Genomic DNA, 17,942 nt, shown 5'->3' with positions numbered 1-17,942 from the left:
TCTCATCCTTAACTCCTCACTTTTTCTCACCTCCTATTAATTCAGTCAGTTGCTGAGTCCTGTTGATTTTATATTTGTAATATCTTTTGAATATACCCCCTTCTCTACTCTGACACTTCTACCATCCTTGTAGAGGCCCTCATCACCTTGGCCTTAGACCACTGCAATAGTCTGATGGTTGGTCTGCTGCCACAAGTCTCTCCCCATCTCAGTCCATCATCATCCACTCAGCTTTGAAAGTGATCTTCTAAGAGCAAATGTCTGAACATGTTATACCACCTACTCAGACTCCAGTGCCTCCCTATCACATCCAGGATCAAATGTAAAATCGTCTGTTTTGAATTCAACGCCTTTTATAACCTAGCCCCCTTCTACCTTCCAGTCTTCCTATACCTTACTCCTGACTGTACATGACACTGGCCTCATTGCTGTTCATATCTTGGCTCCATTTCCCATGCCTGGAATGTTCTCCTTCCTCATCTCTGACTCCTGGCTTCTTTCAAGTCCCAACTAAAATCCCACCTTTCACAGGAAAATTTTCCCAACTCCTCTTAAATTTAATGACTTCTCTCTGTTAATTATATCCTATTTATTCTGTGTATAGCTTGTCTGGACATAGTTGTCTCCCCATTAGACCATGAGCTTCTTGAGAGCAGGGACAGTCTTTTGCCTCTTTTTGGATCCCCAGCCCTTAACACAGTACCTGGTACATAATAGGCAATACAGAAGGAAAAGTGAAATGGCTCCTGCCCTCAAGAAATTGAAAGCAAATAAAGCAATTTATTATGAATAGAGGAGTGGGGAAGTACCTGCTGCTGAGATGAGGAAGGGTTTCTTAATAGGAAATGGCTTTTGAGCCAATCTCTGAAGGAAGACAGGGATTCTAAGAGGTGGAAGAAGGAGAAGTTCAGGCATGAGATACAGCCTATGTATGGGAAGGCACAGAGAGTAGAAATGGAATGTCATTAAGGTACAACAGAAGTCCAGTTTGTTTGGAACTAGAGAAATGGGGAGTGCTGTGTACTAAGCCTGGAAAGGCTTCACAAAGCCTTCTCCTCAATCAGTAACAACCTTCCCCCTTAGACTTTATGTGGCATTTTATTTTGGTTGGTTGGTTGTTCTTCATTCTTGAAGAAAACCAGAATGACATCACTATGTTGGAGCCAAGGTACAGTGTGTGTCTGACTGTGGTTGATCAGACCACTATGAGTTTGGAAAGCTCTACCACAGGTCTGGCACAAATAGTCCACATGCACATTTGGAGTGGAGATGTCTAAACTTTCATACCTCACATTTCTTTCGAGCTACTGTAATTCCGCTTTGCTCATAGAGCATAGCACCTTCTTTGATGTGGGCATTTAGGTTGCAGGGCAGTCCTTTACCAGAATCTTCCATGTCACACAATTGATTACATAGTTCTTCAGAGAGACCTTGAGAATGTCCTTGTATCATTTCTGACCTCCATGTGAGTGTTTGCCTTTGAGTTCTTGTGAGTTCTCTATAAAATAGTCTTTTAGGCAGATGTACATTTGGCATTCAAATATGATCAGCTCATTGGAGTTTTATCTGCAATAGAGTTTGAATGCTTGGCAGTTTTGCTCAAGAAAGGACTTCAGTGTCTGTTACCTTATCTTGCCAGGTGGTCTTCATAATCTTCCTAAGACAATTCAAAGGGAATTGATTGTTTCCTGACATAATGCTGGGAGACTGTCCAAGTTTCACAGGCATCCAACAATGAGGTCAGTACAACAGCTCTGTAGACCTTTAGTTTGGTAGATAGTCTAATACCTCTTCTCTCCCACAGTATTCTAGTTATAACTTATTACAAATTAGGATATAATGTATGCATTGGAAAGATACAGGCAAAATGCTATGAAAGAGACATCAGTTGTCTGGGATGGTGGGAAGGTTAGGTGGAGAGAAGGGAAGGTTTCATGAGGAAATTAGCATCTGAGCAGGTTCTTAAAAGGTCATGAAATCATGGATTTAGATCTGGAAGCGTACCTAAAGGTTATTTTTACAGAGAAAAAAAAAAGGATTTCATTAGGTTGAAAGCATGGAGTGTGGTGTATTCAAGGTACTAATTTCACATCTCTTCTCCCAGTGGTATTTATTCCCTATGTTCCTAACAGTATCTAATATCACATCTTATTCTTTTCCTCCAGAGATTTCTTTTTCCTAAGTTCCTAACCATCCTTTTGAAGAGAATCCAGGAGAACTAGTGATGACAGCTAAACTCTTGCCATCAAGGCCTCAGGTGAGCTGTCCTTCCTGAGATTACATCACTTTTTTGTCCTAATGTGGCCTTGAGTCTTCCCTCTGACCAAGGGGCTTCAGTAACTCTTTATTGATCAGGGGCCTAAACCCCAATTCCTTGCCCTTCCCTACCTCCAATCCCATCAGTGGCTGGGGCTGAAGTAGGATAAGGGTTTCTATATTGCTTAAAACTCGATGGTGGCTCTTCTCTATGTCTATTTCTCTCACTTCCCAAGACAAATAGAGTTTCAGGTGACAAGCCCAATCTGTGTCTTTGAGAGATTTTTAGAAAATTACTTGGCTATACATGGGGGCTATGTGTTGTTAGCCCTAATCTGGAGTTAGAGGAGATAGTCTTAAACTCTTCATTTTTCTAAAATGATATAATCTCCTGAGAAGATCATATGTAACCATTGCCTTAGTCATCACATATGTACTTACCCTTTCCCCAACCCCTGTGCACATGCCTACACATATTTTGATTCATACCTATGTTAACTGAAATGCTTACACTTACAAGTACCCATGGTGGCAAACATATACAGTCAGATCATCAGATCTTGTTTCACCCTACTAATGGGGCTGTTCTTGGAACTACATTAGGAACTTCTTGTTTCAGGTAGACATGATATTTGAGGATGTGGCTGTGTACCTTACCCGGGAGGAGTGGAGCTGTCTGGGTCCTGCTCAAAGGGGTCTCTACAGGGATGTGATGCTGGAGAATTATGGGAATATAGTCTCACTAGGTAAGACCCTGCTCTCAGTACCCATATCTGAGCTTCTTGGCTTTGTGAATAGTCATGGGAGTTTACAGGATGTAGCGCCAGGTTCAGGGATCAGATTCCCAATCATGTCTGAACTCAGAAAAGGCAAGTTTCCTACTTGTTCCTAAGCCCCAGGCCTGGTATAGAGCTGGAAATTGTGAATATCCCTGAGGCTATACTTTTTCCATTTTCAGAATTGCATGTTAGGGCCCTGAACTTGCTGCCCTGGGCATAGAATCACAAAATTTAAGAGTTGGAAGGGAATTCAGAGACCATTTGTAATTATACCTAAATAGGAAGCCCTTCTGAGCTACTCCCTATAAGCATTCATCCAGCCTTCTCTTAAAGACCTCTAATGATGGGGAACTCACTATCTCATGAAGCCAAGGTAGCCAAGTGGCCATTTCTAGCTGTTATGCTTTCCCTTATATAGAGGAAAATATGTGCCTCTTTGCTTCCTCTACACATTGGTGCTGGTTCTAATCCCAAGGTTTAATAGGAACATCCCTTGAGATTTGAGTTCCTAACCATTCTAATGGGAAATAAACTAATTGTTCCCTCTGCTTAGGTCGCCAACTGTGTGACCATTCACTGATGCGCAGACTTTTCCAGGACCTTCCTATTATGGCTTCTCTGGATATTGCATTTTTCTCACCAATCTTCACAGACTGAGGAGCTGAAACTGAGTTTAGCATTATTGTTATTTATTAGGTCTCATTCCTTTCCTCATAAGCAGGATTTCCAGTGCCCAAACCTGATGTGATCTCCTTGCTGGAACGAGGGGAAGAGCCCTGGGTCTTGGATAGGCAAGGATCTAAGGGAAGAGAGATTTTTAGAGACAACTGTGCAGGTGAGTGAGTAAAAATTTTACCTTCAGTAAGTGTACATATATTTACAGAGCATTTCCTGTTTGCTTAGTGTATTTCTAAGTAGGAATAATGCTTTCACTGAGCTGTTAAGCTGAAGAACACCTTAAAAATCATCTAATCTAGGGTACTGAGGCTCAGAAAGGATATATGATTTGCCTAGGATCTAGTTAGTTTTCTAGCCTTGAACTTAAGAATCTTGGCTCCAAATCCAAGATTCTTTCTACTTATACCACAGCTACTTCCAGGTATCATAAACCAATCCAGGCTAGGAATGACATTGTTATCAATAAGTGGTCTGTTGAGAATCCTGAATCAGCTGGTGACCTCCAAACCTAATTTAATTCCTAGTATGAAGATGAGGTTATCAGTCACAGAGACCTTCTTTGGTTTGAAAGATCATTTTTTTTGCCCTATTTATCTATTTCTTTAGCTCTTCTAGAAATTCTTGTTGGGCTTATGTCCAATCTGCATTTTTTCTTTGAGGTTTCACTCATAGATGTTTTCAAGTCATTGCTTTCTGTGTCTCAGTCTTTAGCTTTCCTGTCACTGTAGTAGTTCTTTATGGTCAGGTTCTTTTTTTTTTTTAATGCTAATTTTTCCAGCCTCCTCCTTGACTTTGGACTTTATGTTAGTGTTGAGTTCTGCTCACTTCTGAGGGGGAGAGGGAATGTCTGGTTTGAGTTTCTGGTACTTTCACAGCTCATTCTGGGGGCTTGCAAGTTTTCAGTGCCTCCAAAGTACTGTGATCCAGACAGAAGTCTGTTGTTTGTATTCCAAGTCTGAACCCTGCAACTTTCTGACTCAAGATTTTGTCTGTTGAGTTGTGTGTATAGTTTTGCCACTGTTCTCCATCTTGGTTCCCTTTCTGTCTAAGGGCAGTAGAATGCTCCCAATCCAAATGCTAACATGCTGCACTTAAGGCCAGCCTTTATCACAGTGTGTACAGTCTTCACTGTCTATCATCTTAAGCTATCCTGAGCGGGAAAAATGACTTACTGTGACTTCTTAACTTTCCCAATCAGAATTTGGTCTGGCATGTTTTCTAGTTTGTTGTGGAGAGATGTATTGTCAGAGCTAAGCTAAAATGTTTCCTCTCACTCTGCCATTGACTTCACCTCTGCAGAGAGACCTTCTTTGTTAACATTGGAGAACCATGGTAAACATGGAAAATGCACAAATTCTAACTTTAGATCATGGGTTGTGTTAAGCTGAAAAGACAGGGAAAAGAATCATTTACCCATGATATCCACAACTCTTTGTTCTGTGAATATAGAACTCAAGAAACAAAAGTGTTCATTTATCCTCTGTTTAAAGCCCAAGGGACTGGGTTTAAAGGAAGCAGAAGATAATTCCTGCCTTTACTGGATCACTACATGTAAGGCACTACCATAAGTCAGCTGAACCCCGGAGGTAGCCTCTGTTGGGTGTTCTATTTGTCTCTGAAAACCTAGAATCCCCCAACACTTGGAGAGCTATTATAATAACGTTAGTTGCCACTTTATAGCTCTTGACTACTTATGGAGCACTTACTATCTCTTTATCTTATTTGGTCTTCAAAACAAACCTGTTAGGTAGGTTGTATACCTCAGATTGTACACTTCCTTCACAGGACCCTAGTGATGCTTTGTAAACTTTAAAATGCTATGAAAATTTGAGATGTTCTTAGCTTTACTTTACTGATGAGGAAATGGGTTCAGAGAGCTTGATACTTCTCTGTAATTACATAACTATTAAGTATCAAAACTACACCCCATGGCTACAAATCCAGTGATGTTTCCAATTGTAGCATAGTTCCTATCACTGATGCTTTCTTTGCTTTTGTAGGGTCCTCCAAAATCTTTCCCTTCCTTCTAGTCTTGGGAGGAACAGACCCCATTGGGTTAAAAGATAACTTAAGTAATTAAGGAGAACTTAAAAAAAGCAAACCAGTATAAAAATTTGGATAATGATTATAGAAAGGATCAAGAAGTTTGCCAATAACTCTGAGCTTGAGCTGCCAGAGCTTCTTCCTGACTTCAGTTGATCATCTTCCATTCCCTCCTCCCCTCTCCCACTGCCCTTGTGTATTGGCCATTCTTAAATCCACTAGAATCTGGTATGGATGATGATATGCAGACATCTAACTGATGTCTTTAATTTCCTGCCCTTCCATGAGGTAGCTAGGTGACTCAGTGGATCAAGTACTAGATCTAGAGTCAGGAAGACCTGAGTTCAAATCCAGCCTCAGACAGTTACTAGCTGTGTGACCCTGTTCAAGTCACTAACTTCTATTTGCCTCACTTTCCTCATCTGTAAAATGAGGATAGTAGTACCTATCTTCCAGGGTTTTTATGAATATTAAATGAGATCATTATAAAGTGCTTCACATAGTACCTGGCACATAGTAAATGCCATATAAATGTTAGCCATAATTATTATTATTTTTTTATTATTGTTAGTGAATAATACTTTGTGCTATTATTTAGCTAGGCTATAGACTTAGAACTTCAAGGGAACTCAGGCCATCTAGACCCTCAGTACTCTTATTTTATAAATAGGGAACAGAAGCTCAGAGAGGTCTTTGTAATTCTCAAAGTACTTTCATTCATTCATGTATATTTAGATAGATAGGTAGGTAGGTAGATACACACACACACACACACACACGTCATGTCATTTGATCTTGACAACAGCTCTGTGATATAAGTGGTCCCTATATTATTGTGTCCATTTGATAGAAAAGTCTCTTGGAATATACAAAAGCAAAGGTAGCATACACAGACATGACTGTGAACTGGCTATCAGGAGTCTTAGACCCTAGTCACTGATCTGCTACCGTCTAGCGGTGTGACCTTGGGCAAATCGCTTAATCTTTCAGAACTCAGTTTTCCCCTCTATATAAACCCTCTTCAGAGAGGGTTGGACTAGATTTTATGTCTTAAACAGTCAACTAGCATTTATTACATACATGCTGTGTATGAGAAGCTATGTTAAACCTTGCAAATACAAAGTCAAAGGCACGTCCTATCCTTGAGGAGTTCACATTCAAATGGAGGAGACCTCATATAAATGGAAGGGTGAGGGTTGATTATTGATTGATAAGGTCAGTAAATCTCCCCATCCCACTTAGCCCTACTGCCTCTATCTGGTGAAAATACATTTCAACTAATTCAACCTTAGATATGAATAACGTCAGGAAACTTCTCTTGGTTTGATAGGAAGTCTATTGGATTGTTGTGGAACTTGGCCACAGTGGGTGTGTATAAAACCACAGAACTAATATGGAATCAGCATATGGTAGTGGAGAAAAAGAATTCGGGACCTTGGGAGCTAAGGTAGTGGCATAGGAGTGAGTGAAAGGAGAAAGAATCCATAGAGCCACAGTGAAAGATTGAGGAGGATCATTAGCTCTTCAAGCATCTCTGAGCAAAAGACTCAGGCTAAAAACACCTGAGCTCTGTTTTTTAACCTAACTTCCTCTCCTAGTGTCTGTCTATTCATAGACACTGTAACATATTCTAATAGCTTTTTTTTACCTAAATATTTTTAGAAACCTAAATTTTGCTTCTACTGTAAAGAAGTCAAGGATTAGCTAGAGATAAATGGGAATTTGAGGCAGAGTTCCAAGCTTCTGCCTAAATGTTAGGAATTTTCCTAACTGGGCACTGTGTGATTGTGATTTTACTCCTTTTTTGTTTAAATATAAAGTCCTTAAAGCAGAAGGTTATAAACTCTGGCCTGGGACTAAATCTCGCCCTATGCCAGCAAGTTAAGTATGGTTTTTACAGTTCAAAATAAAACCTTATTTTAAAATGTGAAAACCATGTTTAGGTCATGTTTGGCTGGCATGCTGTAGTTTGCTGACCATTATCCTAAAACATCAGAAGAGGAAACTACGTGGACCTGAGGAACCATTATATTGCTGTTAGACTTAAACTAATTATTATATCAGGGTGAGGGTGATTGCATCTGTAGAGACAAAGAGGTTAAGAAAAAAAGAGAAATGATACTCTTCTTATTCACTGTTGTTACAGAAATAGATATATATAAGATAAACAGAGTAGGTGGAAGGAAGCTTTAGAAGGGGAGGTGGTGATGGTGGGGAGTGGACTGTAAAGCACCTCCAGCAGAAGGTGGCATCTGAGATGAATCTTGAAGGAAGCCAGAGATTCCAAGAGGCAGAGGTGAGGAGGGAAAGCATTCTAGGCATGGCAGACCTCCAGAGAAAGGCAAAGACTGGAAGAGTAGGATTGGGTCAGATTGTAAAGAGCATTAAATGCCAACCAACTTTCTATTTGATCTTAGAGGTAAATAGGGAACCACTGGGATTTTATTGAGTAGACAGTAGAACTATGATTTTCATATAGGAAAATCAGTTTGACAGCTTATTAAAGATGGATTAGAATGGGGAGACACTTGACCAATTAGATGATTTTTGCAATAATCTAGGTGGTGATGAGGGGATGAACTAGGGTGATGGCAGTGTGAGTAGAGAAAAGAGGAAATAAACAAGAGATGTCAAGATAGAAATGATAAGACTTGACAGAAGTTGTTTATGTATGATGATTGAGAATGAGGAGTCAAGGATCATACCAAGATGCTAAACCTGGATGATAGGGAAGATGATGGAGCTCTCTAGAGTAATAGGGAATTTCAGGAAAGGGGAGAGTTGTGGAGGATAGTTCTCTGTTGAGTTTAATGTCTACAGGATATCCAGTTCAAGATGTCTAAGTGTATATATTTCTTGCATTTCTTGTGTTTGAAATTTTATTTCTTGCATTTGAAATTTTTAAATATCTAGGATGTCCCAAAAGTCTGAGTGTAGTTTTAAGCTATTTAGTCATTAAAACGTAAGACTGGATTCAGATTTTTAGGACACTGTGTATCAAGAGGAGTAGTGGTATAGTGGAAAGAGCCTAAGAATTGAAGTCAGGAGAAGTTTAAGTTTGGACAGAGCCTTTCACATTTAATAGTTATGTGACCATAGGAAAGTCAGCCGCTACAAACACCAGTTTTATCATCTATAAAATGGAAATAATAATAGCAGTGCCCACCTCACAAGATTTTTTCCTCAGATGAGGTATCCATGTAAAAATGCTTTATAAACCTTATTACCTTTTGTTAGAAATCCTCTGGGTGTCAGGTGTTTCCAGTTTTATTCCTATTACATTCAAAGCAACATTTCCTGATCGAAAAAAATATTTTATAGCCAAAAGACTAATTTCTTTCAAATAAACTCAGATTTGGGTTCAGATATCAGTGTATTTTCCTCTTTTGACTTTAAAGAAGTCATAATTTTATGCAATATTTTTCATCCTTGTATAATATGATATATCAAGAATCTGGATAAAAACTCACGTATGATGAGACCTTGGTAGCAACAAAGATTTGCTCTTGTCATTATTATGAAGTACTTAATTTGCCTACTGTCTCCATTATCCAGTTCACTTCTGTGAATTTTTCCATATAACTGAAATTTACTTCTTTAAACTTCTAAAACTACTTTTGTTGTACACATTTTTATAGAAATACATAACCTTTTCCCCTCTTAAGCTTTCCCCTCGTGAGACCACATCTGGAATATTATTTTTAGTTCTGGACTCCATATTTTAGGAAATACTTGAACAAGATGGAGCACAAACAGAGGGATGACCTGAGTGGTTAGAGAACCAGAGACCATGTCATTCTAGGATCAAATGAAGAACCTAGAAAGGTTTTAGCCTAGAGAAGAGAAGATTTAGGGGGAACACAGTAGCTTGACTTCACTTATTTGAAGGGCTGGTTATGTGGAAGAGAGAGTGGACTTATGATGCTTGGTTTCAAAGGACAGAGCAAGGAGCAGTGGCTGGATGGTTGCAAAGAGATAGATTTTGACTCAATTTAAGAAACTTCTTATTAATCAAAGCCATCCTAAAGTGGAATAGGCTGCTTCACAAGGTAGTAAATCCCTTTCATTGGAGGTTTTTAGATAAGAGTCTGGATAATTCCTAGTTAGGAGGGAATTCCTATTTAGGTGAAAGTTGGATTAGATGGCTTCTGAGCTCTCTTCTAACTCTGAGATTGTATGATTCTGAACAAAGTATACTGAATATAATTTAACCTTTTCTTGATTATTGATGGTGTTCATCATAAACATTAGTTCACTGGTCTTACCATCAAGAAACTTAGATTATAATCAAAGCCATGTCACTGACTCACTTAAGTGAGTCATAAACTCTTTGGGCCTGATTTTCCTCATCTGTGTTATGAAATATTAGACTAGAAGATGGGTTCTTAACCTTTTTTGTGGCATTTTGTAACCCTTTTGGCAGTCCAGTGAAACCTGTGGTCCTCTTCTCATAGTAATGTTTCAGATGCATAAAATAAAATACATAGGATTATAAAAGAATCCAATTATATTTTAAGTATAGTTATTAAAATATTTTTTAAAAACAAGTCCCCAGGTTAACCACTAGATTAAAGGATTTTTATAGGTTCTTTGCTTATTGACTAACTGACTGACAGCTCTGACATTCTATAATTTTATGATTTTTTTTGTCTTCCCAAAAGATATTTGTTTCATTAATTTTGTGTTGTCCTTGCCCCAGTAGTTTACTTTGATAGAAAAAAAGCAAGCTGTAATATCTCAATTTTATATTTATTTCAGTTCATGAAATTAGCACTGAGAAGTTACCTCAAAAGCTGGAACCTTCTACAGAAAAGAAATTGCATGGAATGATGTCCAAGAGAATTGTAGGGGATGTCTTCCAGGGATTTGACTTTGGAGAAGCCTGGTACTATGAAAGAGAGTTGGAGAAACATCAGGAAAATCTTGCACTTGGGATACTGAAGAAATCCTTTTACCAAGATAGGGGTTTCAGACCAAACAAAATGTGCAAAAAAACTTCTGTGGGTCAGAGAAACCAAAAGTGTAATGAATTTCAGGGAACCTTCAGCCTGAGCTCAAACCCCGTTAGACACCAGAACAATTCTACAGGAGAAAGACTCCATCAAGAATTTACATGTGACTTGACTTTCAAACGGAGTTCAGATCTGATTAAATATCAGAGAACCAATATTGAGGAATCATGTAAATCAAATATATATGGGAAAGCATTCAGAGAGAGTTCAACCTTTATTGAACGCCAGAAAATTCACAGTGGAGAGAAACCTTATGAGTGTGATAAATGTGGGAAAACTTTCAGTCAGAGCTCTAACCTTATTGATCATCAGAGAATTCACACAGGAGAAAAACCCTATGTCTGTAAAGAATGTGGAAAAGCCTTCAGGCAGAGCTCTAACCTCATTAAACACCAGAGAATTCACACAGGAGAAAAACCCTATAAATGTAATGAATGTGGGAAAGCCTTTAATCAAAGTTCTAATCTCATTAAACACCAGAGGATTCACACAGTAGAAAAACCATATGAATGTATTGAGTGTGGAAAAACCTTCAGTCAGAGCTCACATCTAATTAGCCATCAGAGGATTCATACTGGAGAGAAACCATATGAATGTAGTGAATGTGTTAGAGCCTTTAGCACCCGATCATCTTTTATACAACATTGTACAATTCATACTGGAGAGAAACCCTATAAGTGTAATGAATGTGGAAAAACCTTCAACCAGAACTCTAACCTTACAAAGCACCAGAGAATTCACACTGGAGAGAAACCTTACGAATGTAATAAATGTGGAAAAACCTTTAACCAGAACTCTAACCTTACTAAACATCAAAGAATTCATACTGGGGAGAAACCCTACAAATGTGATAAATGTGGGAAAGCTTTCAGTGCTCGTTCATCTTTTATGCAGCATCATAAAATTCACTTTAGTGAGAAACCCTACAATGAATGCTGAAAAACCTTCAGCCATAACTTGTGATTGTGGGAAAGCTTTTAGCCAGAATGGAAACTTATTTGGCATCAAAGATGTTATACTGGTGACAATCCCTGTCTGTGTGATGATTTTTTTTAAACACTCAGAACTCATAATTCAAAATGGAAAGAAAACCTATCACTGTAATGAATAGTGCAAAAGACATCAGGAAGAGCTCTGATCTTAGCAAATATCAGAAAGTTTACACTGGGACAAAACTGATGGAGAAACCATTAGTAACCTTCATTTAAAATCGTTAGAGTCATGCTGGAGAAAAAGCCACGTTCTTTGAATGTAGGAAAATCTTCAGTAAGAGTTCTAGAGGATTCATTTGAGAGAAATCTGATAATGAAGAAATTTGGATACACAGGGAGGAACTGATTTTATCAGAGTGAAATCCATCATCTATATATGACTTAATTTCTGTGAGGTAACATTTGAACCTGAGTTTTCTTAACTCCAAGCCTGGCACTCTATCCACTATACCACACTGTCTCTAACTTGAAATGAAAAAAATAATTTGTTGATATAGCATTTAAAGTCTGTAAAGTGCTTTATAAATATACCATTTGAGCCTCATAATAACCTTGTGATGTACTGTAAACATTACCGTTCTCATTTTACAAATGAGGAAATAAGCTCAAAGAAATAAACAACTTGCCTATGGTAACATAGCTGTAAGAGTTAGGATTTGAACTAGTATGTACTTGACATCAAATCTAGCACTTTATCCACTGGACTATTGCCTTTCCTAATAAACATGAACTACACATGCACCATATGGCATAGCATCTAAAGGCTAAAGGAAAACCTTACTCAGAAGTTAGAACACCTCTATAGTAAGAAAATACAAGTCCTTGATATTCCTCTTTGAGAACTTTAAAGAAAGATAAAGAAGAACATTATACATTTAACAGTGCTGACAAAACAAGACTTGATAAATCTATACTGATTATAGAATAGGAGTAATATGGGATATACTTTTAAGTTATTTTTTCCAATTAATGTGAAAACTTTTTTTTTTTTTTGCTTTTTGGAGGGGGGAAGGCAGGGCAATTGGGGTTAAGTGACTTGCCCAAGGTCACATGGCTAGTAAGTGTTAAGTGTCTGAGGCTGGATTTGAACTCAGGTCCTCCTGACTCCAGGGCTAGTGTTCCATTCACTGTACCACCTAGCCACCCCTGTAAAAATTTTTTAAAATTTTGAGTTCCAAATTTTTGGCCCCCCTCCTTGCTCTTCCCTCTCCTTGAGAAGGCATTTTGATATAGATTATACATGTGTAGTCATGCAAAACATTTCCATATTAGCCATGTTGCTAAAGAAAACATAGACAAAAAAACCAAGAAAAATAAAAACGTATACTTTGATCTGCATTCAGACTCCATTAGTTCTTTCTCGAGGTAAATAGCATTTCTCATCATTAAGCCCTTTGGAACTGTCTTAGAGCACTGTATTTCTGAGAATAGCTAAGTTATTCACAGCTGATCATGGCACAATACTGCCTTTACTGTGTACGTCGTTCTGGTTCTGCTTACTTCACTTTGCACCCATTCATATAATTCTTCCCAAGTTTTTGTGAAATCATCTTGGTTGTCATTTCTTGTGACGCAATAGTATTCTATTACAATCATATATTGCAACTTGTTTATCCACTTCTCAATTGATGGGCATCCCTTCACTTTCTAATTCTTTGCCACCACTAAAAGCTGCTATAAATATTTTTTTACATATCTGTCCTTTTCTTTCTTTTAAAAGTTAAATCTCTCTGGGATACAGACAATACTATTGCTGGTCAAAGGGTATGCACAGTTTTATAGCCCTTTGGGCATAGTTCCAAATTGTTCTCCATAATGGTTGGATCAGTTGACAATTCCACCAACAGTGCCTCAATGAGCCAGTGAGCTCTGTTTTGGATAGGTTGTGCTTGAAGGGGCCATGGGACATCCAATTCAAAGTATTCAATAGGCAGTGATATAAACCTCAGGGAAGTAAACAACATAGAGATTTTGGAGTTGTCTGCATAGGAATGACAGTTGAAATTGATGGGACCACCAAGAGAAAAAGAAGAGGGGAGTCCAGCAGAGACTTGAGGTACACTCAGGGGTGTGTGTAGAGTGATGACCTAGCAAAGGAAATAGGAATGGTCAGAGTATCAGGAGGAGAACCAAGAAAGCAATGTTGTAAAAACCTAGAAAAGAGAAAGCCAGGAAGAAAGTCTGATCTGCTGTGTCAAGTACTATAGAGAGATTGAAAAGGATGAGGACTGAGAAAAGGCTATCAGATTTAGCAATTGAGTTCATTGGTAACTGTGGAGAGAGAACAGTTTCATTTTAGTGATGAGGCCAGTAGATTGAAAGGTTTGACTGAAAGTGACTGAAAGCAGAGGAAGTGAATGCAAAACTTCCCTAGAGGAAAGTCTTTCCCCTGTGAACTTATAGCTATACAAATGCAAAATATCTAAGTTAACGAAAGAGGAAATAAATCCAAACTACTCCAATCAAGCAAGCCATAAATTCTATAAAGCATTTGAGGAGCAATTCGTCTATATGCTGCATATATTATTCCCCCTAAATAGAGATGGCATTCCACCACTCATTTTATCAGAAAAAATATGGTCATAATACCCAAACCAGTGAACTATAGGGCAAGGCAAGCAAAACTATAGATCAATATGTCAATATCAGTACAAATAATTTAAAGAATTTATTTTCAATTTGACCAAAGTTGATTTATACCAGGAAAACAGCATAATTAATCATTTATAAAATTGTAGACTTAGTAAAAGCCTTTGACAAACTGTAAGACATTAAATATGCCCAAAAAGCATAGTATTAAAATACTATTTCCTTCATAAAATAAGACATGTGAAACCATGAACTATCATTATTTGTAATGGTAAAACATTAGGAGCTTTCCCAATTATTAAGAGTAAAACAAGAATGCCCTCTGATTGTTATTTGATAGTACAAGAAAGTCCAGCTCTGACAAGGCAATAAGCACTGATAAGGAGGAGGCAAAATCCCAATTAGCAAAAAATATTGATTTATGTAGTAAACCTTAGAGTATAAAAAAAAATTAGATATTCAGCAGGAAAAAGAGACAATAGCATGATACACAACACATCCACAATTATTATTTTTTTGTATATTCCTGCCAGAAGTTAGGAGGAAAAGAGACAAATTCCACTTAAGACAGCTACCAAATGCAGAACATGTCTGGAAGTTAACCTACCAATGTGTATACAAGTTAAATACAACTGCAAAATAATGTTTATATTTAAAAATAGAAAACCTAAATAATTGGGAGGTTGTACTATGTAACTGAATAATACCAATATAGTAAAACTAATAGTTTTAGCATTCTACCAATCAAATTGCCAAGTGATATTGAACTGAATTCGATAAAATTAATGTGGAGGGGCAAAAGGTCAAGAATTCTAAACTCATATATGTATTGGTGTGAAGGATGGGTGGATATATTTGGAAATAAAGGTAATAACACCTGCTATTAAGTACTTATTATGTAAAAAGGCACGAAGGATACAAAGAACAAAAACATCCCAGAGTCCTTGCCCTTTAGGAGAGTTGTATTTTCTACTGGAAAATACAAGGTAATTTAAGGTAGGAGACAGCACTAAGAATTAGGAGTATCAGAAAAGATTTAATGGAGGGCATGACACCTGAACGTGAGCCATGAAGGAAACTAAGAATTCTAAGAGAAAGAGGTAGAGGGAAATATTCTAAGCATGGGGAATAGTTTGGAGCCCAGGGCTATCCTGGACAAAGGTATGAGCGTGGAAAATGCAGTATCATTTATAGTGGTCAAGTAGGCCAGTTAGGCAGATAGGCAGAGGAGTTTATATTTGATCCTGGTGGCAATGATGAACTACTAGCATTCTAAGGAGGGAGATGACATGGTCAAACCAAACCAGCCTACTTGTTGTTCTCAATATATCATACCATGCTGCCTATTCCCTTGAAAATTAAAGAATAGGGGTGGCCAGGTAGCACAGCGAGTAAGAGCACTGGCCCCAGTGTTGGGATGACCTGGGGATCAAATCCAGGCTCAGACACTTAGCACCCACCCAGAAACACCTGGCTGTGTAACTTTAAGCAAGTTACTTAACCCCAATTGCTTTAAAAAAAATTAAAGAATAATGGGGAAGGGGAATCCAACCTTAGCAGATCTCAAATTATAATGCAGTAACTATCAAAACTATTTGGAAAAGTAGACTAGTGGCATCAGTGGTTGTCCTTCATTCTCTAAGAGGACCAAAATGCTAAGTCAAGTTACAATGTGTCCAACTGTGGCTGATCAAACCACAAATAGTCACAAATATTCCATGTGAACACTTGGGGTGGATTCTCTAAATTTGTGTATCTCACATTTCTTTTGAGCTATATCAATTCTGCTTTGCTATAGAACACAGTACCTTCTCTGATGAGAGCACCCCATGCTGAGCAGTCCTGTGCCAGTGTCTCCCATATCTCACAACTGATTCTAAGGTTATTCAGAGAGACCTTGAGAGTTTCCTTGTATCATTTTTTCTGACCACCATGTGAGTTCTTGCCCTGTGTGAGTTCTTCATAAAACAGTCTTTTTGGCAAGCGTACATTTGGCATTCAAATAACATGGCATCAGTTAGCTAAATTATATCCAGAAGCAAATGTATATAACATTGCCTTGATAAAGCCAAGAACACAAACTTGAGGAGGGGACTCTTCAACAAGAATTGCTGGGAAACCTAGAAAACAGATTGATATGTTTAGATCAGAATTTTACACTATATATCACAATTCCAAATGGATAATTTTAGAATTAAGTCACATGATAAAATAATAGAGAATGGAATTCTCTTTCACACCTGTGGATTAGGAAAGAATTCACAACTCAATTTGAGATAGAGATTACTATAAGACAAAATAGGCCATTTTGATTGAGCAAAATTAAAAATGTGCAAAGGAAAGAAACTAGGAGGAAAAAGTCCAACATTCAAATCACAGAGAATTGACATCTACAAATCTACAAGCCATTCTCAAGTGGACAAGCCACAGGATATGAATAGTTTTCAAACAGAGAAAAGTGATCATCCAACCATTTGAAGTAGTGTTCAAAATCAAGATAAAAAAAATGGAGGGGTGGCTAGGTGGCACAATGAATAGAGCACCGGCCCTGGAGTCAGAAGGACCTGAGTTTAAATTCGGCTTTAGATACTTAACACTTACTAGCCATGTGACCTTAGCCAAATCACAACCCCAACTGTCCTGCCTTTCCCCCTCCAAAAAGCAAAAAAAAAAAATCAAACCAAAAAAAATAGGAAAATTTAAAACTCTTTTGAGATCCCACCTCAGGGTCTTCAAATTGACCAAGATGGAAATAGTGTTGAGGAGACTGTGGAAAGAAAACCACACTAATTCATTGCTGGTGGAGCTGAGAATCAATCTACTCACTCTTGAAAACAATTTGAAATCATTTGAAAAGAACTACTAAGTGTTGTATACTTTTAAAATTAATTATTTTACTATTGGGTTAATGTCCCAAGTATGTCACTGATAGAAAGGTCCGAGGTATACCAAAATATTATTAATGGATGTTTTTGTAATAGTCAAGAGCTAGAAAAAAAAAAGTTGTGTTTAACAATTGAGGAATTACTGAAAAAAGTGGTGTACAAATATAATGGAATATGACTGCACTATGAGCAGCAAATATGAAGTATTGAGAAAAACAGTAAGACTTAGGTAAGCTAAGGTGAAGAAAACAGAACTAAAAGAATAATGTACTTGCTTAATTTTTTGTGGATCAGTAATATGAGATCATGGGATGTTATTGAGGAAATAAAGCATTAAAGTATAGGCATTATATATATATAAATATGATATTTATATATATATAAAGTATTAAAGGCATAAAGTATTAAAAATAAAGCATAAAAGCATAAAATAAAGCATTAAAAATAAAAAAGTATTACTTAAGAACAATTGTGGATTGCCATTGCCTCCAGAACTACAAAAACAGCCCCAGCAAAGATTCCAAAATAGTTAAGAATAGTCAAGACATGGGGTGGCCAGGTAGCACAGTGAGTAAGAGCACCAACCCCAGAGTCAGGATGATCTGGGATGGAATCCGGGCTCAGATACTTACCACCACACCCAGAAATAACTGGCCGTGTAACCTTGAGCAAGTTACTTAACCCCAGTTGCTTAAAAAAAAAAAGAAT

The 17,942-nt window shown here is 37.7% G+C and overlaps 2 protein-coding genes and 1 pseudogene across 2 annotated transcripts in view; 1 reads left to right on the top strand and 2 right to left on the bottom strand.

Moving 5' to 3' along the window:
• LOC138167882 (zinc finger protein 850-like) overlaps positions 1-13,098 on the top strand; it is a 71,269-nt pseudogene extending 58,171 nt beyond the window's left edge.
• The window catches only part of LOC138167878 (large ribosomal subunit protein uL2), a 241,962-nt gene that overhangs the window by 63,387 nt on the left and 160,633 nt on the right, over positions 1-17,942 (bottom strand). The gene's annotated exons all lie outside the window — the stretch shown is intronic.
• Positions 1-17,942, bottom strand: part of LOC138167866 (zinc finger protein 850-like) — a 62,731-nt gene that overhangs the window by 20,727 nt on the left and 24,062 nt on the right. The window contains exon 4 of the mRNA XM_069096828.1: positions 6,876-6,892. Coding sequence (XP_068952929.1) covers positions 6,876-6,892 — 17 coding nt within the window. The remainder of the gene's footprint in view (positions 1-6,875; positions 6,893-17,942) is intronic.

The sequence above is a fragment of the Petaurus breviceps genome, unplaced genomic scaffold, assembly GCF_028583685.1.
Source record: "Petaurus breviceps papuanus isolate PSGF00001 unplaced genomic scaffold, PetGlider_PUasm1.0 318, whole genome shotgun sequence".
Classification (NCBI taxonomy): Eukaryota; Metazoa; Chordata; class Mammalia; order Diprotodontia; family Petauridae; genus Petaurus; species Petaurus breviceps.
This window is presented reverse-complemented; position numbering and strand designations above follow the sequence as displayed.